At 36.5% G+C, this 24865-nt stretch overlaps 1 protein-coding gene across 2 annotated transcripts in view; it reads left to right on the top strand.

Moving 5' to 3' along the window:
* The window catches only part of ADK (adenosine kinase), a 540760-nt gene that overhangs the window by 170901 nt on the left and 344994 nt on the right, over positions 1-24865 (top strand). For both annotated transcript variants that reach the window (XM_052640201.1, XM_052640202.1), the window contains exon 4: positions 2299-2377. In XM_052640201.1, coding sequence (XP_052496161.1) covers positions 2299-2377 — 79 coding nt within the window. The remainder of the gene's footprint in view (positions 1-2298; positions 2378-24865) is intronic.

The raw sequence follows: 24865 nt of genomic DNA, 5'->3' as shown, positions 1-24865 counted from the left end.
GTACTCCTTTCCCTATTTGGAACCACTCTATTCCATGTCCAGTTTTAACTGTTGCTTCTTGGCCTGCATACAGATTTCTCAGGAGGCAGGTCAAAAAGGTAAGGTAAGGTGAAGTCAATCAGTCGTGTCCGACTGAGTGTCCGACCCCACGGACTGTAGCCTACCAGGCTCTTCCATCCATGGGAATTTCCAGGCAAGGGTACTGGAGTGGGTTGCCAGTTCCTTCTCCAGAGGATCTTCCCGAACCAGGGATCGAACGTAGTCTCCCTCATTGTAGGCAGACGCTTTACCGTCTGAGCCACCAGGGAAGTCAGGAGACAGGTCAAGTGGTCTGGTATTCCCATCTGTAAGAATTTTCCACAGTTTGTTGTCATCCACACAGTCAAAGACTTTAGCGTAGTCAGTGAAGCAGAAGTAGATAGTTTTCTGGAATTCTCTTGCATTTTCTGTGATCCAGTGGATGTTCGCAATTGATATCTGGGTCCTCTGCCTTTTCTAAATCCAGCTTGAACATCTGGAAATTCTTGGTTCGCATACTGTTGAAGCCTCGCTTGGAGAATTTTGAGCATTACTTTGCTGGTGTGTGAGATGAGTGCAATTGTATAGTTGTTTGGATATTCTTTGGCATTGCCTTTCTTTGGGATTGGAATGAAAACTGACCTTTTCCAGTCCTGTGGCCACTGCTGAGTTTTCCAAATTTTCTGGCATTTTGACTGCAGGACTTTAACACCATCATCTTTTAGGATTTGAAATAGCTCAGCTGGAATTCTGTCACCTCCACTAGCTTTGTTTGTAATGATGCTCCCTAAGGCCCACTTGACTTGGCACTCCAGGATGTCTGGCTCTAGATGAGTGAGCACACTATCGTGGTTATCTGGGTCTTTAAGATCGTTTTTTTGTAAGTTCTTCTTAGTGGTATACAGATACTGTTGTCAAAGCTTTCCAGTGGGTGCTCCATCGCGTCTGACTCCTGCGACTGCCAGCCTCCTCTATCCATGGAATTTCCCAGGCTAGAATACTGGAGTGAGTTGCTATTTCTTACGCTATGGGATCTTCCTCACCCAGGGATCGAACATGTGTCTGCTGTGTCTCCTGCATTGTTGGGTGGATTCTTTACCACCGAGCCACCTTGTCCACAGTTTGGGCTTTTGCCAGTTGTATTTATTGACATCTCAGGGTTTTATAGATGTGGTTTGAAGGCAATTGGAATGATAGAAGTGGGTATAGTAACTCTGTTTTCCCTATTCCTAATGTAACCATCTCTATATTTATCCCTTTTTGTATTTTGAAGTTTTGTGAAAGGTTTCATTTGAGTAAAAAACCTCCTTCTGAGCTTTAAGATTTTAAAGTTGTGAAAATAGCACTAAGACTGGTGTCTTTCTTGAACACTGTATTCACATCCCAGTCTCTTTTCTTTGGTCTTCTGTAACCCTTGCTTTCTGTATTGCATACATTTTGTTTATGGATAACTTGGTGTTTTAAAATTTTCTCTTTTTTCATGCATATTCATTCATCCTTGTCCCTCCAAAACATATAAATCCTTTAAAATAAAGTTTATGCCTGTGCCCTTTGGTTATCTCCCACAGCATCCAACATGTTAGAGATGTGTAGTAGAGAATATTGACTTGTCATCTAGATTATTAAACGCCATGTAATTTGAGACATTTTAATCAATTTACTTAGCCCTTTGAGTGTAATACTAGGGATTTACATGCATCACCTTGTATGAAAAGTACTATGTGTAGTTAGTATATATATCTTCCTTTATCAGATGCCAAAGTAATGAAGTATGAAAGCTTTAGATCATCTCTCTCTGCCTCTCTATTTCGCAGATACAGAAACTGTCACCAATCAACTTTCCTAAGAATTATGCAGCTCCATGTAGTTTTGTAATTCTTTAAGTTATAAAATGGTAGTGATCATGATATTAAAAATTTTTGAACTTATTAGGACATACATTTGTAAGAATTTTAGAATTTAACATTTAAAGTAGGAAAATATTCATTGCTTATAAATATTTAATAACTTACAAAGTTTTATTTTTACCTTGTATTTAATGTCTAATTATGGTCACCCTATGTATTTTAAAGTCTCATAATTGTACACTTGTAGAAAACAATTTGTTAAGTATGGAAATTTAGCAAAGTTGTTTTCATATAGCGTTTTAATTCATTTATTCAACATAATTATGTAATTCAAAAATTTCACTAAATGTAATTTAATGAGCTTCTAATCAGAAAAATTTGCATTGTGACAACTGACAAATGCTAACATTTTTCTACTGTGATTTACTTTTAGGTTTGATGAACTTGTAAAAAAATTCAAAGTTGAATATCATGCTGGTGGCTCTACCCAGAATTCAATTAAAGTGGCCCAGGTTAGTTGATTATTTTAAAGGTGGTAAAAGAAATTGGCTCAAAATGATTTGATACTTTTGGCCATTGTTCATAAGTATTTTAATCTATATTTTTTGTTATAGAATATTTCTGTTGGTTTTAAATGTTTATTATTCATATATATTTCTTAATTACCTGTGGAATCCTTTGGATATATTTTATAACATTTCATGTTATTAATTTATAGAAGTTCTGCATATTTTATAAATAGTATTCCTTTTTTGGAATTGGAAGTATTTTTTATTTGTCATTTGTACTTTAATGACTTTTCACATCTTTTACTCTGCCAAAGTTCTTAGTTTTTTTAATATAATTAAATTTTATGGCTTTCTTATACTACTTAGAATGGGTGTTCTTACGGATACTATAATTTTCTTATAATATATATAAATACATATATATCTATATATTTGTGTATATTTATATATGAGTTTATGCATCTGTGTATGTATCTATATACATCTTCTAGTGGGTAATTGGACGAACTCATTTTGACGTGTACTCTTTCAAGTTACCAGTGTAACCTAATTTTAAGTGGTAATGTTAGTGTTCTATTTAAAGTTCCAATTATGAAGAACAGGAAGAGCTTTATAAATCTCTGTTCTTACCTCTGTGATTTGTAAACTAGCTCAGAATCCCTGTAACTGCAGTCACAAGTTAACTCTCATGGTTTCAGGTCATTTTGATTTTTTTTTACATTGATTAATGCTTTCCCTTGCAATTTTAATTATGGACTGAAGAAGTGGAGAATTGTCAAAGATTGGACTTTTATTAAATTTAGACATTTACTATAATTATCCTGCATACTATCAAAGCTCAAATTTAATCATTTGATCATTTAAAGTAGTAAAATGTTTTAGGTTGTAAAATACTGTGTTCAGTGGCCTGAGGAGGTGAGATCTTTGTATTTATCAGTGGATTTTGTTCGTTTGTTTAACATTCCAGTAGTCATTTAGTAAGTTCAGGTTAATAGAAAAAAGACAGTTTACTTTTTGTACTTAGGTGTTTTTATTAGTCTTCTCAGGCTGCCACATCAGCTGTATCTTAATCTTAGATTTCCAAGCCTCCAGAAAAAGTTTTCTATTGTTCAAGCCATCTGGTCTCTGATATTTTGTTACATCAGGCAGAGCACACTGAGACAGGTTATATACCCGAAAGAATTAAAAGCAGGGTATTGACATATATGTACATGTGTGTTCATGACAGAATTATTCACAACAGCTAAAAAGTGGAGGCAACCCACATGTCCTTTGGTGAATGAATGGCCAAACAGAATGTGGTGTATGCATACAGTGGTGTATTTTTCAGCCTTAAAAAGTAAGGAAATTCTGACACATACTATAATATGAATGAATCTTGAGTATATACAGTATTTGAAATAACTTAGTCACAGGAGTATTAATATTGATGATTCCATCTATACGAGGTACCCAAATTAGTCAAATTCATAGAGATGGTAAGTAGAACGTAGTTTCCAGGGGTTATAGGAAGAGAAAATGAAGAGTTATTGCTTACCGGGCATAGAGTTTCAGTTTTATAAGATGAAGAGTTTAGAGGTGAATAGTGTGGTTGTACAACAGTGTGAATATATCTAATGCCATTGCACTGTATGCTTAAAAATGATTAAAAATATAAATTTTGTATCTCTTTTTTATATCTTGTATACCTTTTGTATATATCTTGTATATCTTTTACCGTATTTTAAAAATAAATTGAAAAATAGGTTCTAGAAATGCTTCTATAGGAAGTAGTATCAACTTTATTCAAGTTTTATATTTCATTTGCTTATTTAACAATCACTGAGGCAGCAAGAACATAGGCTTGCTCTTGTGGTTATGGGAATCCATTAAACTGGGTTTGGGTTCAAACTTTGTTGCTTTACTGGCTGTGAAACCATGAGCAACTTTAATGGGCCTTTCATCTATAAATGTGGAGTTTAATGTGTATCTCAAATGAAGGTCATAAGGATTAATGAGATAATGAACATTTTAAAAAGTTATACTGCTCTTTAAGGGAAAGTTTGGAAACCACTAGGGTTGCAGGGCTTCTCCCCCTCCCCCCATTTTACTTAGTTAACAAACTATAAACTTACCCATCCATGGACAGAACAACCAGATTTGTGGCTCTCATCCACTTAAAAATACTGTTTCAGTCTAGTCTTCAGTTAAACATGTTATTTGGCTTTTTAGTTACCCTAATATTTTGAGAGTGCTTTTCCTTTCCATCTGATTGATGATTCAGCTACATAATTGCCCAATTATAATTTATCTTTGGGGTAGCCAGAGAGGTTAGAAAAATGTTCCTAGAGAAGTACTTTTCTTCAGAAGGAGAATTCTTCAGATTTTCTATGGCAGTCATTAATGGAAATAATCGATTGCTTTATACATAAAGTAAATATTTATTGGCACCTGCTATGTGCTAACCGTTGTGCTCGGTAGTAGCTGGTATCATAAGCTGTGTCTTCTTAAGTTTAAGTCAAATTTGATACAATATTTAGAACCTTAACATGAACAGTTTTGATAAAGCCTTGCTTGAATCTAATGTGATGAATGAATGAGGTTGAACTGTAAGCTGTTTAAAAAGTCTAGCTGGAGATGGCCCATCAGGACAGGTTCCAGATTTTGTTTTCTGTTAGTGCATTTGATTTGTTGGTTTTGGGCTTTGGTCTTCTTTTCTTATCCATTTGTGTTCTCCTTTACCTCAGAGAACAACTGGATTGCTCTTCCATTTTCTCTTATTATTCTAGGTGACTGAGAAGCAAATACTGGGCAACAAATTAGTTTAGTGTAACTGTGCTAACTGAATGTCTTCCAGGCCCTGTGAACTGTAGACCTAAAATAGGGCGAAGCTCTATGAGAGTAATTCAGTCGTCATCAAAGTACTCATGAATAATTTAATTCTGTATCGTTTTTGTTAGTACATACCATGTGTACATTTTTGTTAGTACATACCATGTGTAATATGTGTTTCCTGTGTGATCTTTTGTAATAGGTATTTTGAAAATAATTCAGTTCTTCTGTAAAGATAGGAAAAATAAAGATAGATGAAATTTATAAATAGTAAACTGATAGCTTTTAAGATTGAGATAAAACTAACAGGCTTTTTTTTTTTTTTTCCCTTGCCCGTGCCATGCACCATTTGAGATCTTAGTTTCCAACCAGGGATCAAACCCTTATCTCCTGCAGTGGAAGCACAATGTCTTAACCACTGGACTGCCAAGTATAAGTAGTAAACAAGTATCTTGAGAAACAGGCATTATTGATATGATTTGTTAAATATAAATAGCAAGTAAATTTGTAACCTGTAAGACTGCTGAAGATGGAATAAAAAGCTATGCTATAACAAACAAGAGTGTTACTTATAGCTAGAAAAGGATGGAAAAAACATATTATGATCATGTAATACTAGGCTGACAGTTATACCTACCCTCAAAAGATCACTCATTAGTGAAACTTACTATGTCCTTATTTCTGGCCTCGCAGGTGTGTAACTTTGGAAAGGTAAATAAAGCCATGACTACTCAAGTTATTTCCCAAGATTTAGTTTCCTTGTTTTATAATATCTGCCAAGGACTCCCGTCTCTGGGCCCCATTGCTCAAACTGTGGCCTTGTTCTCCTACCTATACCATTATCATCAGTCGGATGAGGTTAAAGGCAGATAATGTGTGAACATTCAGGTGGTGTGGTCCTTACACTTATTTGCAGGTGAGCATTAACCTGCTCCAACACTTTCCTTTGCTTCTTGCTGTGTACTTTAGATGGATACATCTATGATTTCAACAGCTTAGTTTGGTCAGCAGGCCCTTTCTGTTCTGTGTCCTCTGGTATAGCTTGCTTATAAAGTACTTGGAGTCTACCAGGGCTTTAAGGTAATTTCACCACACAACACCAGGTTTAGGTCGATTTCTGCTTATTCAGTAGTTTAACAACAGTAGCTTGCATGGTAGCTATATTTAAAGATATGCTGAAACACTGAAAGGGAAAGTTACTTGGAAAAGTCATCACTGCTATTAAAGAAGAACTGAAAGTCACATGGAGAGTGAAGGGTAACATTTGATGATGTAGAACTCATTCTGTCAGATCTCATCAGCAGCCACACTTTGATATAAGCGATGGGACAAACCACGTCAACAGGAAAATGTTCCCATTAGCTCTTAGAGAATTTAATTTGTTAAAATATGTTTTGAAGATTTTAATCAAACTTCAGGCAGCATAAAATAAGATATCGTAATATTGTTGATATCATGCCCAAATATATTTTTTAGACTTTTCTTATCTGCATATTTGACAGGCAGTGCAAATTTAAATTTTAACAGATTCTGTTCATTGTAAACTTACTAATGAAAATAAAAAGATTTTATCTTCTAAATATCCTGCATGTGTTGTATACAAAAAAGTGATGTGATTTGCTTACCTGTGAGATTGGTACCTTCATAGTGGACGTTTGATCACTTTTCAGTTTTTTTAAATGTACAGATGCACTTAATGTGATTTTTGACTTTAAAAAAATGGAAGAAGATTGCCTCCTTGAACATGTGCCTGAAAGATGGCTATAATTATTGCTGGACCTAGAAAATATGTCCTGCAATATAATATTTTAAAGATGTGATATAAGAAGAATGTCCTTGTCTAATGTACATTGAAGAGAATGCAGAGAAAGATTACAGTAAAACAAAAATTTATATGCCATTTCTCCAAAAGTGTTAGATGATACTTGAAGAGGCCATAAAGAGGCTAAGAAAAACTCACACAACAATCAAATGACTCACTGTTGTGTGATAGGACTGCTTTATATCTCAAGAGGGATAGAAGGTCACTTTGAAAGGGTAGCTAACTTAAATAGGACTTTCTCAATGACTTTACTAAAACTGTAACTTACTTGGAATCCAGCTTGACAGCCTAAACTGCAATGACCATTGTGTTTTGAAGTGTTCTGAAATAATGTTCATTTTAGGCATGGATAGTATATGTAATGAATCTACCGATGCAAAGGATATGATTAAATAAACATTTGGAATACTAAAACAGGCATTTAGATTCAAGGTAGAGCTAGAAACGGATTCTGATATATCTCAATGTCTGTTATTGCTAATAAGTAAAATCTAAAGTATTACATGGTCAGATGCTTTTGTTGAAAGGATATTTAGTTTCATGTCATCGTGTTGGATGGACATCACGAATGTGGACTTGATAAGAGCAACGCTGTAAGTCAGAGTGACATTTACATTTAACTGTACCCAGTTTTATCACCACCCCACTCCAATACTCTTGCCTGGAAAATCCCATGGACAGAGGAGGCTGGTAGGCTGCAGTCTATGGGGTCGCGAAGAGTCGGACACGACTGAGCGACTTCACTTTCACTTTTCACTTTCATGCATTGGAGAAGGAAATGGCAACCCACTCCAGTGTTCTTGTTTGGAGAATCCCAGGGACAGGGGAGCCTGGTGGGCTGCCGTCTCTGGGGTCGCACAGAGTTGGACACAACTGAAGTGACTTAGCAGCAGCAGCAGTTTTATCACACATTAAAGGAGATGTCCTAATGGTTCTAATCAGTTCAGAGAAGTATTAGAAACAAATTTGAAATATTCTTTTGTTTTATGGGACAAAATGGAACATGTCATTGTTATTTTTTTCTGAATTTTGGTAATATCTGTTTAATCCAAGTATACTTAACTCTTCTTTTTAAAAATCTTATTACATTTATGTACATTAAGAATATACAGTATGGCCTATTGAAATTTAAATGTCTAATAAAGAGTTAGGAAAAGCATACAATTTCAATTAAATACTATGGTGGTTTGCTCTGGCTGCCGTAATAACATCATGGATTGGGCAGCTTAAAAAAGGAATTTAACTTTCTCACAAATCAAGGAAGCTTAGAAGTTTAAGGTCAAGGTGTTGACTCCTTGGTTTCTTCTGGGTCCTTTCTTCTCTTACTGCCTTTTCACAAATTTGCCCCTCTGTGCATACCCTTGTGTCTCTGTGTGTTTCTATTAATTCTTATAAAAAGACACTAGTCAGTTTAGATTCAGTTCAGTTCAGTTGCTCAGTCATGTCCGACTCTTTGCGACCACATGATCCGCAGCACGCCAGGCCTCCCTGTCCATCACCAACTCCTGGAGTCCACCCAAACCCATGTCCATCGAGTTGGTGATGCCATCAAACCATCTCATCCTCTGTTGTCCCCTTCTCCTCCTGCCCTCAATCTTTCCCAGCATCAGGGTCTTTTCCAATGAGTCAACTCTTCACATGAGGTGGCCAAAGTATTGGAGTTTCAGCTTCAACATCAGTCCTTCCAATGAACACCCAGGACTGATCTCCTTTAGGATGGACTGGTTCGCTCTCCTTACAGATTAGGGCCTATAATAAATGTCTCATTTTAACTTAACGACCTCTTGAAAGACCTAACCTCCAAGTACAGTTGCGTTTTGAAATCTTAGAGGTTAGGGCTTCAATGTATGAATTTTGGAAAGACAGTTCAGGACAAGTACTCATTTGTTACATATCCTTTTTGGTAGTGTACCATTTTGATTCCCGTCTTCTTTCCTTTTCTATATTTGTTTTAGTTATTTCCTTGGTGGTTACTTTGGGGGATTACAGTTTCATTCTAAACTTCTAACAACCTAGTTTAAATAGTATCAACTTAGTTTCAGTAGTATGAACCCTTTGCCCCTTTATATCTCTATGATCCATCTTTATATTATTGTCACTGATTATATCTTTATACGTTGTGTGCTCATTAACATAGATTTATAGTTACTATTTAATTCATTTACCTTTTAAATCCTATAGGAGGAGTTGCAGACCAAAGTATAGTAATACTGGTTTTTATATTTGCCTGTGTAGTTACCTTCATCATTGTTTTTTATTTCTTGAAATGTTTTTAAGTTATTATTATATGTTATTTCCATAACATCTCACAGAAGAACATGAACAAACTTTTTGGACAAACCAATACTAACTGATGTGCTTTCACTTCAGTCCGAATGACTCCTTTCAGCATTTCTTATAGGGCAGGTCTACTATTAGCAGCTTCTTTCCACTTTTGTTTTTATCTGTGAATGTCTTAATTTATCCTTTATTCTTATTTATTTATTCATTTATTTAGTTATTGGTTGCACCATGTGGCTTGAGGGACCTTAGTTCCCTGATCAGGGATTGAAACTGGGCCACAACAGTGAGAGCCTGGAATCGTAACCAGTAGGCCCCCAGGGAGCGCGCTATCCTTTACTCTTAAAGGGTAGTTTAGCTATGTGTAGAACTCTTGGTTGACAGTTCAGTACTTGAAATATGTCATATCATTGCCTTCTGGTCTCCATGGTTTCTGATGAGAAAGCAGCTTTTACAATTATTGAGGACCCTTTATTCTTGACAAATTGCTTCTCTCTGCTTTTAAGATTCTTTGTCTTTTGATAGTTTAGTCAAATCTTGGTATGAATCTCTTTCATTGTTGAGCTTCTTTGATGTATAGATGCATGTATTTCATCAATTTGGGATGTTTTTGACCATTATGTCTTCAGATATTTTTTTCTGCTCTTTCCTCTTTTCTGTGATTCCTATAATACATAATATCTTGGTATTCTTGACGGTTGTTGCTTCTTAGAGTGTGGAGCTGCCTGTCTCACCAATTGTTCCATAATTATTGTTTTGCCATTATATACATATGTGTGTATATATATGTATATAGCAAATATACATATATATAAAATACATATATTTATATATATATAAATCTGGTATATTTGTTCCTGGGCTGCAATTCTAAAAAGTTGGTCACTGTTTTAAGGCCAGTGGTCTATTGATTTCTATTCTTATGCTGGAGCTATTGGTTTTTGTAAACTATTGTTTCTTTGCAATCTTTATTGTATACCAATGTTGTATACTTGCTCAACCTTTAGAGCCTCATGACGGCCTATGAGACAGAAAAAAATATGTGGTTTCTGTTTTAATGATAAGATTCTAATTAAATAACACAGATAAAATGTCATGGTGGGTAACAAAGCAGATCAGCACTAGAACTCAGATGTTCTAACTGGAAACATTTGATTGCTCTCCTTACTGGAGATTTTCCCCTTACTGGAGACTTTTCTCTCCCCCTTAGGTGACTTTAGTTTTGACTTGTTCATATGTTGCATTTCACACAGTCTCTACTTCTTACAGTCTGCTTCAATTTGGGAAGAGTTGGAGGTTGTCAGAGAATCAAGTAGCCATCATTTTAAATACAGCTCTGAGTAAACCAACTCCTTCTTTCATGCTTCTTAGGGACAGCAGTTTTTCTTGTTTGGATATCTTTTTGCTTCTTGACAGTTCATATTTTTTCAGACTCACTGAATTTTTCAGAAGTCTGATGACCAGATACATGTGGTATTCCTATATGGTTTTAAGTTATATAAATTCACTGTTTTTAAGCCTCCTGTACGTTTTAAAAAATTGTTTATTTTTTATTTTTGGTTGCACTGTTTGTTGCTGCGCACAGGCTCTCTGATTGCAGTAAGCAGGGGATACTCTTGGTTGCAGTGCGAGGGCTTCTCGTTGCAGTAACTTTGCTTGTTGTTGGAGCACAGGTCCTAGGTGTATGGGCTTCATTAGTTGTGGCTTGCAGCTTCAGAAGTTAAGGTTCTCTAGAGTGTGGCCTTGGTAGTTGTGGCACATGGGCTTAGGTGCTCTATAGTATATGGAATCTCCCCAGACTAGGGATCGTACCCATATCCCCTGCATTGGCAGGCAGATTTTTATCCACTGTACCACTAGGGAAGTGCCCTCACAAACTGATTTATTGATTTTTCTAATGTTCTGTACTTGTTGAAATTTTGTCATTTTGGATATATTCTGGGTATCTAGTCAAATATTTTAAGTGCCTTCTCAGTCTTTGTTACCTGGAATATAATGTCTTTGGAATCAATTAATTCTTCTCTCTTTCATCCCCTGAAATGTTAAGGCTATATGCATTGTTATAATTCTTTCTTCAAAAATAAAGGGTAATCTTTTTCTTGTTACTTTAATAATTGTCATTTTTCTAAATATGTTTTTCTTTCTCATTTGAAGCCAAGATCTTGGGGATCAAATAGTGCTTCTTTCTTTGCTGTAGTTTAAATCATTTATTGAAAACTACTAAATTTATATATGTTCCTTGTCAAATAGCCCTCTCTCCTACATTTTTCTTTAGAAAGTATAATATGTTCCTGATTATAAATTTTCTTCCTTAGTCATATATATAAATCCATCAGTGATAGATTTGATTCTCTTCTTCACATAAGCATTAAACATTTCACTTGCTCGTTTCTTGAATTCTTATATCCTTCTAATTCTTCACGTGGTTTTCTGGTTATTGACTTTTTAGTCTTTGTATTTCTCATCTTTCTCCCAGTTAGATAAGCCTTTGTATTGAAATTTTAACCACGGTGTGTGTGTTTAATTTTGAGAGAAATATTTTTGTGTCAGTATTTTTATGTTTTATGCAGTATGACTATGAGAGGTATGTATTAGGAAGGGTACTTTTTTTCATACAAACATCACTTAATCTATCAGTTTTCAGAATTGTTTTAAAGCTTTCCCAAACTCTTTATGTATTGAATACCTGAAAACATTTTTTATAGAGTTTACAGTGAATATTGAATTGAATAGAAACATGTTCAACTCAGAATTGTAAGCTTGGTGTTTTAAGAACCTTGTCACATTTCCAATTAGGTCACAGCATAATAGAGCACAGCTACGCACAGCAGGTTTTCCCGGCATCTTGTTACCTGGCGGTGGTTACCTTGAACTGTTAGTGGTCCTGCTCACCCACTGGTCCGTGCTGCGCTGGTTCCCTCCCCTGAGGGACCATTAGTGGGCCCATTCACCTTACGACCAACAGAGTGGTGGTCCTCAGTCAGAGAGTAAGATGAGAGTGTGTCCTGGCCTTCTCCCCAGGGCTCTTCAGCTCATCCAGCATCAGGTAGTGAGTGAGCTGGGGCTCCCAGGGAACAGGCTGAAGGCTGTGTCCTGTGGGGCTCCGCTACTGCCCGGGCCCAGGCCTTGAGGCGGCAGTGAACCTCTCCCCAATCTCTGCCTCTGCCACCAAATGCAGCTGCCATCTGCCAACCTCCCTCCGCTGTGTGGGTGGCCTGTGGAGCCTGAGGGCCAGTTGGGTCCTGGGCACCTGTCTCCCCCAGCGATGTCAGCTGGGCAGGGTTTGGTAACCCTGCCCTGAGGGAGTCACCAACCGAGAGCTGCCGCTTCTTAGCCAGGACCTGATCTCAGAGGGTCAGAGTTGTGCCTTGGGGTCTGGTCCTTTCTTGTCAGAACGTAGAATAATGTTTCTCTGGTGGAGATTTATAGGAATGTTGTTGCCTGACTGTGACCTAATACCAAGAAGTTTAGGACTAACCTAAACTCTTCCTCACTTTTCACAGAAAAGGGCTTTGCTGAAAGCTTTTGGGGAGTTTGGATTTTTGTTTGTTTGTTTGTTTTATATTTTTAAATTGCTTATTTATATTTATTTTTGGCTGTGCTCCATCTTCATTCCTGCATGTGGGCTTTCTCTTGTTGCAGTGTGCAGGCTTGTCTAGTAGTAACTTCTTTTGTTGCGGAGCATGGGCTCTAGGTGTGGGTTTCGGTAACTGCATTTCACAGGCTCTAGAGTGCAGGCTGAGTTGCACTAGTGCATGTGGGATCTTTTCGGACTAGGGATTGATCCAGGGTCTCCTGCACTGGCAGGCGTACTCTTAACCACTGGACCACCAGGGAAATCCTGAGTTTGGGTTTTTAAGGGATGAAGCCCCCATCTCTTTGCATGGCCCTCAGTAAGCCTTGCTTTGTTCCAAACTGACATTTAGTATTGTTTGGACTCAGTGTGCGTTGGGCACACGGGCTTGTGTTTTAGTAACAGTAGCATTTAGAAATAAAAATTGATGAAAATTGAGATCCTCATCTTTATTTTTGTAGACTTTTTTTCTTTTAAAGAAACAAATCTGTGGCTTTCCTATATGAATAAGTAGTATTCTGATTATTTCATTTTCTGACCAATTTCACTTGAAAAAACTATTTAGAGATTAAAAGGCAGTTTAGTAGATATATCTCTGGGAATCTGGGAACAGTCTAGACTGCTTAGATCTAAAGAGAAGAAATGACACTGGAGTGATCAAAGAGAGTTCTCCCTTCTAATGCCTTACACCTGGAGCAGTTGTAGAAACATCAGTAGCACAACTATATTTATAAATATCAGAGCAGGATATGGCAGATGGTGATGCAACACAGAATCTTGTCAAACTTTTATGTCCCTAAAAAGGTTTCTTTTAGTGCCTATTTTAATAATTTTAACTTGAATCTTACAAAATAAACTTGACTCTTTATATTGTGAATTTCTCCTTGCAGTTGAAAAAATTAAGTGTGAATTAGTATCTTGCTTCTTTGGTAATCTTTTTCTTTGTTGAATTAGACTGTGAATGACTGTTGTAGTAAACTAAGGTGACAAAAGTAGTGTTTTGTTTTCCTAAATGATATTTTTCATGTGTTTGTGACATCCTTCTATGTTGTTAGATTCTATAATGTAAAGCAAAAACCAGTATTTTCTCTTTCTTCCTTAGCTCCCCATCCTCTTTTTCTCTTTCCTTCTTTCTGTATTTTTTGTCCTTTAAGGCTTACTTTATGACTATTTTCAGGGATTCTTTTGCCACCATTAGTAAAACATGCCTTTGGTTTTGTCTCAGTAGTTTTGGTGTGCTCTGAGGTTTTATAGTATAAATCTATACCTACATATCATAAAGCATGCACTTTATTTTAAAAAAAAAGTGTACCTTTCACACTTACGAACCTTAATGTGGTACATTGTCCCATGGTATGAAATTAAACATGGTTACAGTTTGATATTGTGTTTCTCCTGCCTAATAGTAAAGCAACAAGTGCCTCAGTAAGGAAAACTGGAAATAGCAGGACCTTATTTCATCCAGGGGATAAAATTTTTTGCGTTGATTCTGTTTCCTGTTATTCTATTTGTAATTACATTTAAATAAGTGTCTTTTTGATTAATTAATTTATTTTTTGGAACTGAAAAACAAAGTTGGGACCTCTCCTGGTATAGAGGTGAGTGCCTAGACTTTTTTTTTTTAAATAGGGAAGGCTTTTTTTTTTTTAAGATTTATATATTTATTTTTGACTGCACTAAATCTTCGTTGCTGTGTGCAGACTTTCTCTAGTTGTAGCAAGTGGGTGTGCAGACGTCTCACTGTGGTGTCTTCTCTTGTTGCTAAGCACGGGCTCTAGGCACAGAGGCTTCAGTAATTGTGTTGATAAGACCAAGCAGTGGTTCAGTAGTTGTGGGACAGGGGTGTAGTTGCCATGTAACATGTGAGATCTTTGTGAAGCAGGGATTAAACCTGTGTCCCCTGCATTGGCGGGTGGATTCTTAACCATTGGACCACCGGACTTTTTGTTTGATTAGTTGGATAGTGAAGATGGTCTTTGCCGGTTAAATGGTATAGCGGTACTGTCAACTGCCATGTTTTTTAAGACAAGCTTTTCTAGAGTATTTCTGTTTTCTTTGGTACTTTTGGTGATAAGATATTTTGAAAAAGTAAAAAAAAAAAAAAGTAAAATTTTAGCTTAACATCATATAGTGGTGGGGGGCTTAGTGATGTTTTGTGCAGTAAATAAAGCTGGAGAAGTGTAAACTTGGACTGGTTACTTAACCTTTCAAGTTTCAGTTTCCTTTTCTGTAAAATGGGAATAATCATAGTACTCTTACAGGCTAACATTCTTAGAAGGGAAAATCATGACTCTCAGATATAAAATAAACACATGCCAACAATTTTATTTAACTCATTGTTGATTAGTGTACAGGTAAGATGTTGCAGTTTATCTTAAGGAGACTTCAGGACTGGAGATACATGTGGTCCATGGAATCAGTCTGTAAGTACTACGAAACTGATGATGATGAGGTGACATTTCATTTTTCATCTCTACTGGGTTGATCTTAATTTTTGATTTTTATAGATATAAACTCATGAAATAGCTCAAAGGTGATAATATGATGTGTACTTCATGTTGCTGCTGCTATTTAGTCACGTCCTACTCTTTGCAAATCCGTGAACTGTTGCCCACCTTGGGATTGGCTTTGTCCATGTGATTTCCCAGGCAAGAACTGTGGAGGGGATTGCCACTTCCTGCTCCAGGCTATCTTCTTGACCCAGGGATTGAACCCACATTTCCTGCTTGACAGGTGGATCCTTTACCACTGAGCCACTTGAGAAGCCTATAATTAATGTTAGGGAAGAATAATTCGAATCTTTATATTTTCACAACTTTTATTAAGAAGAGCTGTTGACAAGTTCTCTGGTGGTAAAGAATCTACCTGCCAATGCAGGGGACATGAGTTGGATGCCTGATCTGGGAAGGTTCCATATGAGGCTGGTCAGCTAAGCCTGTGTGCCACGGCTACTGAGCCTGTACCCTGGAGCCACAAGAGAAGCCACCGCAATGAGAGGCCCAAACACTGCAAGTAGAGAGTCACCCTTTCCCACCACAACTAAACAATGTCCATTTATAGCAGTGAAGGCCCAGCACAGCCAAAGATAAAGTAAATAAATAAATATTAGAAAAGAATAATTGTTGAGTTGATAGCATAATTATTTTTCCTTTTTAGCCTGTTACTACAATTTATTATTGTAATATTTTTCTCCTGTTATTATTGCATATTCTTTAAAATATAAGCATTATGAGGGCAGGCCCTTTGTTTAATTCCTTGCTCTGTGTCCTTAGTATCTCCAGCAATCTGTGTGACTTAAAAGACTTTCAGTGAACAAATTTTGAGTGACGAAAGTGATTAAGAGACATAACCCTATATGAGAAAACTTATTTTTCTTTAGTGCTTGATTCTCTGGTTTGTACTAATTTTATTTAGGTTTTTTTTTTTTTGGACAGACTGAAAACATAGCATCTTTACAAGCATAAATATTTATTTTAATCTAATTATTAATTTTTTTCTTTTAATGTCATGCATTGAAATGTTTTGACTGCAATATAAATAAAGTTTATAATAGTATAATCTTCAGAGGCAAAGATCTTTATTTTAGACCTGGTTCTTCACTTTCATATTGAGTGGCCTTCAACCCTTTGAGCATTAGTTTCTTCACAAGTAAAATGAGATGATAACTCAAAACATCAAAACTTTATAGTTTATTAAGAAAATTCAATGTAATAATAGGCATGAATTACCTAGCAAGGTGCCTGACGCATAGTAAGTGATCAAAAAGCATAGCTTTGGGACTTCCCTGGTGGTCCAGTGGCTATGCAAAGGGCTCGAGTTCAATCCTTGGTTGGGGAACTAGATCCCACCTGCTCCAACTAATATCTGGCAAAGCCAAATAAAACTAGTAAATAAATTAAAAAAAAAAAAAAACCCTTAGCTTTTGCTTAACTATTTCTGATTCGAAGGACTCACAGATGTAATGTGATGGTGATTTATCACATTAATAATAGATATGATAAAGTAAAATGCGGGAACCCTAAAATACCCTTATCTAAGTTGGTATTCAGGATGTTTATAGTCTTTCTGAATACATGATATCATAAGATATTCACCATACCTAATAAAATAATGTCATGATTTTTACTTATGTTAGTGGGCAAATAAGCTAACTTCTCAGAGTTAAATCAAAGGTCTGAATTTTGCTTAACACATTTTGTGCTATGTAAATAAGGAATTTTAAAGCATTTCTAAGACATGCTCATTTAGAGTTCCCCTTTAAGCCCTCAGTTTAGCTGATAATATCCAAAGTTAAGTGTAGGAAAAGAAGTTTTTAAAAATCTTCAGTTCAGTTCAGTCGCTCAGTCGTGTCTGACTCTTTGTGACCCCATGAATCGCAGCACGCCAGGTCTCCCTGTCCATCACCAACTCCCGGAGTTCACTCAGACTCACGTCCATCGATTCCTTGATGCCATCCAGCCATCTCATCATCTGTCGTCCCCTTCTCCTCCTGCCCCCAATCCCTCCCAGCATCAGAGTCTTTTCCAATGAGTCAACTCTTCGCATGAGGTGGCCAAAGTACTGGAGTTTCAGCTTTAGCATCATTCCTTTCAAAGAAATCCCAGGGTTGATCTCCTTCAGAATGGACTGGTTGGATCTCCTTGCAGTCCAAGGGACTCTCAAGAGTCTTCTCCAACACCACAGTTCAAAAGCATCAATTCTTCTGTGCTCAGCCTTCTTCACAGTCCAACTATCACATCCATACATGACCATAGAAAAAACCATAGCCTTGACTAGACGGACCTTAGTCGGCAAAGTAATGTCTCTGTTTTTGATATGCTATCTAGATTGGTCATAAAAATCTTAGTTGCAAAATGTTCTTGTTTCTACTGGAAGAAATTCAGAGTATGTAAAAGAAAATGCTTAAGACAGAGTTTTTATTGTAATAGTACTATATGAATAGGCTTTTGAATATAATAGCTTATTGATAAAATTTTTGAATTTGTAAATGAATCTGTTAAAATCTTTAGAGTTCATATTAAATCTTAGGAAATTTTTCTTCATTTTTTATATATAGTCTGTGTATTATAGTTCACTGTCAACTTTGCAGTATATAATAATGAATTGTTGAATTGAGAATCTGTGATAGTACTTTCCAGGTTCTGTTTATTTGCCTGGTACTCATCTTTACGCTAAGAAAGTGAGCTAAGTGAATTCCCTGGCTGTCCAGTTGTTAGGTCTTGGTACTTTCACTTCTGGGGCCTGGGTTCAGTCCTTGATTGTGCAGCTAAGATTCTGCAAGCAGAGTGGCACAGCTAAAACATAAAAGAGTGAACTAAACTGTTTGTTTGCTTGGACCTACCCTGTGCACTGCTGCTTTTTAGGTGACCACATCCTCTGAACTCCCCACTCCCCACTTGTTTCTTTTGCTTTCCCCCTCAGAGGCACTGTTGCCATCCATTAAGAGCCAATAACTTCCTACTTTCTAATTTTATTCCTGTACCAGTTAAGATTTTCATTCCTTCTTTGACATTTTCAGGACATTGTCTTCACATTGGTTTACAAGATTATTTGATTATGTATCTGAGATGGCTAGATAGCATCACGGACTCGATGGACGTGAGTCTGAGTGAACTCCGGGAGATGGTGATGAACAGGGAGGCCTGGCGTGCTGCGATTCACGCGGTTGCAAAGAGTCGGACACGACTGAGCGACTGAACTGAACTGCATATTTATATTGGGCTTCCCAGGTGGTTCAGTGGTAAGAATCTGCCTGCCAAGCAGGAGACATGGGTTCAATACCTGGGTCTGGAAGATCCCCTAGAGAAGGAAATGGCAACCCACTCCCCTATTCTTGCCTGGGAAATCTCATTGATAGAGAAGCCTGGCAGGGTGCAGTCTATGGGGTCGCAAAAGAGTTGGCCATGACTTTGCAACTAAACAACAGCAGCAATATATTATTAGGAAATGAAAGGCCTGAGTTTTTTGTTAATGGAATTTGAAATAAGTGCAAGGTAAATAGGATAAGGAATATTTTCTCTTTTTAAAATTAGACACCTGTATGGTTGGCTGTAAAGATAAATATGTATGCATGTATACACAGGGGTTGGTGAGATAAAATGAAGAATTGACCTAAGGAACCCTATTTCATTCTGTTCTCCTACCTGAATCCCTCCCATGTGAAGCATTTAGAATCCAGTATGCAGTGATACAATCCTTGGATTCATTTTCATAGATCTTACTTGGTAGTAATTGCTGTCCATTCTATCATGAACTATAATTTCCAACTTTTCATGGAGTCTCTACATGAAAATTAGCAGCTTTCAAATAAGTGGGAATAAAATTGGATGGTTGGTTGGAAGTTAGCTGACCATTGAGAAGCTCTGTTCTTGTTAAGAGTAGCAGGTTGATTGCAGGTGGTATATAGTTAAATTGATGAGCTTTGCTGTTTAATCTTTGTGTATTTAGAAGTGATTTAACAATATGTAACAGAGAAATATGAACATTTTTATAATTTAAAAATTGTGATCTGACAAAATAAGGAACATAGGTTTAATTTTATGAAAGCAATACCGATTATTATGCTTTATGAATATGGCATACAGTTTATGCAAATATGAGCAAGTAAATAATAGTTCATTATATAGATCAGGTTATTTTCTGTTAAGTTCAGAAAAGTAAGTTTTCCTATTTATGGACCACTAGGGATTTGCACTTTATGTAAAGTTATCACTTTCTCTTTTATTAAAAATTGAATGAAATGTTCGTTGGGTAAACTAATACAATTCACATTTGAAAGTAATATTTGAACCATAAGAGTTATCTAAAAATACTGCGGAACTAAAAAGTAGTATCTTTACTACTTTTTATTACTACTTTACTACTATGTAAATGTGAGGGATTTACATAAATATGTCATTTATCTTAAATGGTGAAAGATTTTAAACCTCTAAGTATATAGAATACAACTTTAAGTTATTTAAAATAGTTCATTTTTCCTTCCCCAAACTTACAGATTTAATCCTACACTGTGGAAAATTACACTAAACGTGAAAGATCATAGTCATTAATACTGTCGTCAGTGTTGCAGTTTTTTTAAAAGCAGAAACTATCAATTCTTAACCATCTCCTTTAAGCACCTAAGCGTTGAGGTTTAATTTTATAGTAGCAGTGACTGCAAGTAATGTACATTGCTTGGAACATGTACATAGCTGAGTTGAGAGGGCTCATACTTTTGCATTGACTATGTAGAAGGTGGAGTAGCAAGCTCAGCCATTGGGCTCTTCTGTGTAATTAAACCTTTCATATAGGAAGCTGTGGCAGGTTGATGCTTTATCCTCACCCCCATAAGGCTCCTTAACATTTTTTCAAATGTCTTTGTTAAACTTAGAACTCATGTTAGAAAATTGAAATGTAAAGAAAAGAAAGAAAATGACAGTTTTTTTTTCTTTCCAGTTGTATGTGAGTTGGTGTGTGTAAACATAGTTCTTAAAATTGGAGAACTTGGGGGAGAAAACATTTGCTTTGTTTTTAAGGCAAATTCAGTTTACAGGTTTACAGAACCACTAAAACACAATGTTAGGGAGAGTAATGTTAAATATTGAAAATGAAGGAAAATGGACTAAGAACAGTATATTTCTTGAATATGGTGCTTAGTTCTGGTAACCATATATATATTTAGGTTACATGATAAACTTGTTTGGATGACCTTGGGCAAGTCATCCAAACAAGGCTTCCCTGGTGGGCTCAAATGGTAAAGAATATTTATGGACCACTAGGGTTTCCCTGTGGCTCAAACAGTAAAAAAAAACATCTGCCTGCAATTCAGGAGACCTGGGCTCAATCCCTGGGTTGGGGAAATCCCCTGGAAAAGGAAGTGGCAGCCCACTCCAGTGTTCTTGCCTGGTGAATTCCATGAACAGAGGAGCCTGGCGGGCTACAGTGCACAGGGTCGCAAAGAGTCGGATGCAACGGACTGGATTTCACTTTTTCCTGTGCCTCTGTTTGCTCATTTGTCCACTGTAAAATGCACACTGTACACTTGGCTTTGTGAGGGTGAAATGTAAAATATAAGAAGAGTATGTACTAAGCAGTAAGGTGCTGGCACATAAAATCATTTCACAGATGTTTTTCTTTTGTTTGTTTTCTCTTTTTTTTTGTTTATTTTCTTTTTGGTATCTTTTTCTTTTCACAGATGTTATTAAACTTCAGTATCATCAATACAGATTATGTGATTTAATTTTTCAGTGTTTTCATAACATATTCGTATGAATAAGTGGTACACACTGACATATTGGCACTGTTCAAAGCCATTTTCAAAATAGTCCTTTAGTTATACATTCAGTGCTGTTTTTTATTTTAGATACAAACGTAGAGATTGAGATATGTGCTATTTCATAAAAATTAAATCCCAGTTCTCTCTGTCATTCTTTTGGTAACTGATAAAAGTTTGTCAGAAATTCCCTGGCAGTCTAGTGGTTCGGACTTAGTGCTTTCACTGCTGAGGGCCCAGGTTCAGTCCCTAGTCAGTGAGCTAAGGGAGGAGGCACTGGCACCCCACTCCAGTACTCTCGCCTGGAAAATCCCATGGACAGGGGAGCCTGGTGGGCTGCAGTCCATGGGGTTGCAAAGAGTCGGACACGACTGAGCGACTTCACTTTCACTTTTCACTTTCATGCATTGGAGAAGGGAATGGCAACCCACTCCAGTGTTCTTGCCTGGAGAATCCCAGGGACGGGGGAGCCTGGTGGGTTGCCGTCTCTGGGGTTGCACAGAGTTGGACACGACTGAGGCGACTTAGCAGCAGCAGCAGCAGTTAACTAAGATCCCACAAAGCCATGAGGCAGGGCCAAAAAATAAAGCTTGTCTTACACAGAGTTATAGGCATCTTTTTATTTAATTTTCTAATATTCTTCTATTTGTATTTCCCAAAATGGAATATGTATGTTTCGGCTTTTAAAAGTATCGCTCTCAAGTTCTTTGACATTCTTATATTTAAAAGGTGGGGTCTAATTTCCCTGTTCTTAAATATGAGCCAAACTTAGTAACTAGTTTCTAACAAATAAAATGCATGGCATTGATGATGTGCTATTTCTGAGGCTAGGCCCTTAAAGGTATTGTTGTTCCCATGTTATTTTCTTTTGAATGCCCATAGTAACAAAGTCAACTGGTGTGTCATGAGGATACTTAATCAGTCGGTGGAGAGGTCCACATGGGAAAGAACTAAAGTTTTCCACCACCAAGGAGCACCAACATGCTAGCCATATGCAGGAGCCAGCCCCAGTCACCATAACCTAATGAGATACTCTGAGCCACAACTCCTTTGCTAAGCTACTCCCACATTCCTGACCCATTAAAAACTACATAAGGTTACGTTTCTTATTTTAAGCCACTGTGTTTGGTAGCAACAGATAACTAAGAGTCACAGAGTCCAAATTTTTAAATGTAAAAGAGTATGTAGTGAAAAGTAGGTTTTCTTCCTGTACCCATACTCTGCTCACCCAGCTCATTTAATTAGATGTGATTCCTGTAACAGATTTCTTGTATCCTGCTGCTGCTAAGTCACTTCAGTCGTGTCCGACTCTGTGCGACCCCATAGACGGCAGCCCACCAGGCTCCCCCATCCCTGGGATTCTCCAGGCAAGAACATTGGAGTGGGTTGCCATTTCCTTCTCCAATGCATGGAAGTGAAAAGTGAAAGTGAAGTCGCTCAGTCGTGTCCGACTCCCAGCGACCCATGAACTGCAGCCCACCAGGCTCCCCTGTCCACGGGACTCTCCAGGCAAGAATACTGGAGTGGGGTGCCAGTGCTGTATCCTTCTAGAAATATGTTATTCTTTTACAACTATGTGCATATCTGTCAATGTGTGTTTTCTTCATGTGTTATTCTATACAGTTTTGGTATTTTGAATTTTTTTCTTAATAGTATATCTTTATATAGTATATGGAGATTGTTCCATATCAGTGTGAAATAAATCTGGCTAGTTCTTTTTAATGGCTATAATGGTCCATTCTGTGATAGTATTATAATTTGATTAATTACTACTTCTTGACATTTAAATGGTTTATAGAGATGCTTTAGGAGTGCCTTAATATACATGTTATTTTCCATTTGTATGTCTTTATAATTTAGTTTTAGAAATAGAATTGCTGACTGAAAGAGCCATAGTCATGGTAAATTTTTATGCAAATAAGCAAATTTGTCCACATAAACATTTTACCAATTTTTATTTCCATCAGAACTGAATGAACATGTTTGTTTTAGTACATCCTTACCATTCAGAGTATAATTGGGATCTTCTTTATCAATATGCTATGTAAAAAGACCTCATTGAAAGTTTACACTTCCATTTCTCTGGATGACATGAATTACTTGGACGGAGTAAACTATTTTCTGAGAGAAATAAATCACCAAAACTCATTCTAAAAAGAGAAAAATCTGTGTGGTATAATGCTATTTTGAGAAATACAGATTATCAACAAGCTTCTTTTCCATAATTGTGAAAATCCCAGATGATTTTGCTTAGAAAATATACCAGACTTGTGAAGAGTAGATTATTTGAAGATAATTAAACCATTGAGCAGTGTAGGCAAAAAAACCTTATAGATTCTTTTCTTTAAAACTTGTCTCACATTGATACCATAACCCAACAAGGAAAGCAGAAAGAAAAAGAAATAAGCAGACATAAAACTAAAAGCATAGATTAATACTGTTTATGACTATTGTGAAAAAAAGCCTCAAGTACAATATTTGGAAGTAAATTTCAGTTTAAATTTAGTACCACATTAATAATTGTCAGTGACCAAACTGAGAAATAGGATTAATTCTGGGAATGCAAGGATGGTTCATTGTGACAAAATCTATAATTTGGACCCATAGTAATAAAACAAAGGAAAAATAGGATCTTCTCTGGAGATGCTGAAACAACTTCCATTAAAGAAAACAGGTATATGTTTCCTTAGTACAATCTGTCTCTCTTATCTCTAATGACAGTATCATATTTTATAGATTAAATGGAAAAATAATTTAGCACTACCTTTGTTGAGGGAATTCCCTGGTGGCTCAGACTGCTAAGAATCCACACGCAGTGCAGGAGTCATGGGTTCCATCCCTGGGTCAGGAGTGTCCCCTGGAGAAGGGAATGGCTACGCGTTCCAGTATTCTTGCCTGGAGAAGGACGACTGAGGACCCTGGCGGACTACAGTCCATGGCGTTAAGAGAGTCAGACACGACTGAGTGACTAAGCACACGCGCACACTTATTGTGTCTTTTGTGTAAAACCTCAGTGGAATGAAGTAAATACTGTTGTCAACAAAGAACTAATATATTAGCTGCATTTAAAATTAAAATGTTGAGGTGCTTATATTAATAGCCGCTATAAACTAAACCTCATTTACGATAGCAAACAAAAAGATAATACAACTTTTGGACAGACATTGTTCTTTTGTTTTTGTTTTCTGCAATCTCTTCGCCACCAATCCTCTTTCATATTTCCTGTTTTTATTTAAACATTCTTTTTTTCTGCCCTTATTTTTATTTCTCTGTTTTCTCTCTACTCCCATTCTTGTGTGACTTTATATATTCATTACTTTAAGCTATAAGAATAATTTAATACCAGAAACATTACAGATAGCAATATTACAACGTGTACAGAAAATACTACTATTATTATAATTTACTATTGTTGCTTACATCAAGAAGTACAAAAATAAGCTATTCACGGGCTAATTTTTGTTCTTTACAGATGTGGGGAAATGCCTGAATTTCAATCTTATAGATGTGTTTTGCAAGTTTTAAATCATGCTTCTAGTTTTGAAAACCATTCTTGATTTTTATTTCTCAGAAATGTGATACTCTAAAATAAATACATTGATAAATGATTATTTAAGTCATTTTACTTCAATCAAAGTAGCAAGGCCAGAATAATTTAATTTCCCAGAAGAATAGTGGAATAAAAATCAGTGGTAATTCTATGTAACATTAGCCTATATTTCTATTTCTTTAACTTTGAAATCATTTGTTGCC

The sequence above is a fragment of the Budorcas taxicolor genome, chromosome 5, assembly GCF_023091745.1.
Source record: "Budorcas taxicolor isolate Tak-1 chromosome 5, Takin1.1, whole genome shotgun sequence".
In the NCBI taxonomy this organism is placed as follows: domain Eukaryota; kingdom Metazoa; phylum Chordata; class Mammalia; order Artiodactyla; family Bovidae; genus Budorcas; species Budorcas taxicolor.
This window is presented reverse-complemented; position numbering and strand designations above follow the sequence as displayed.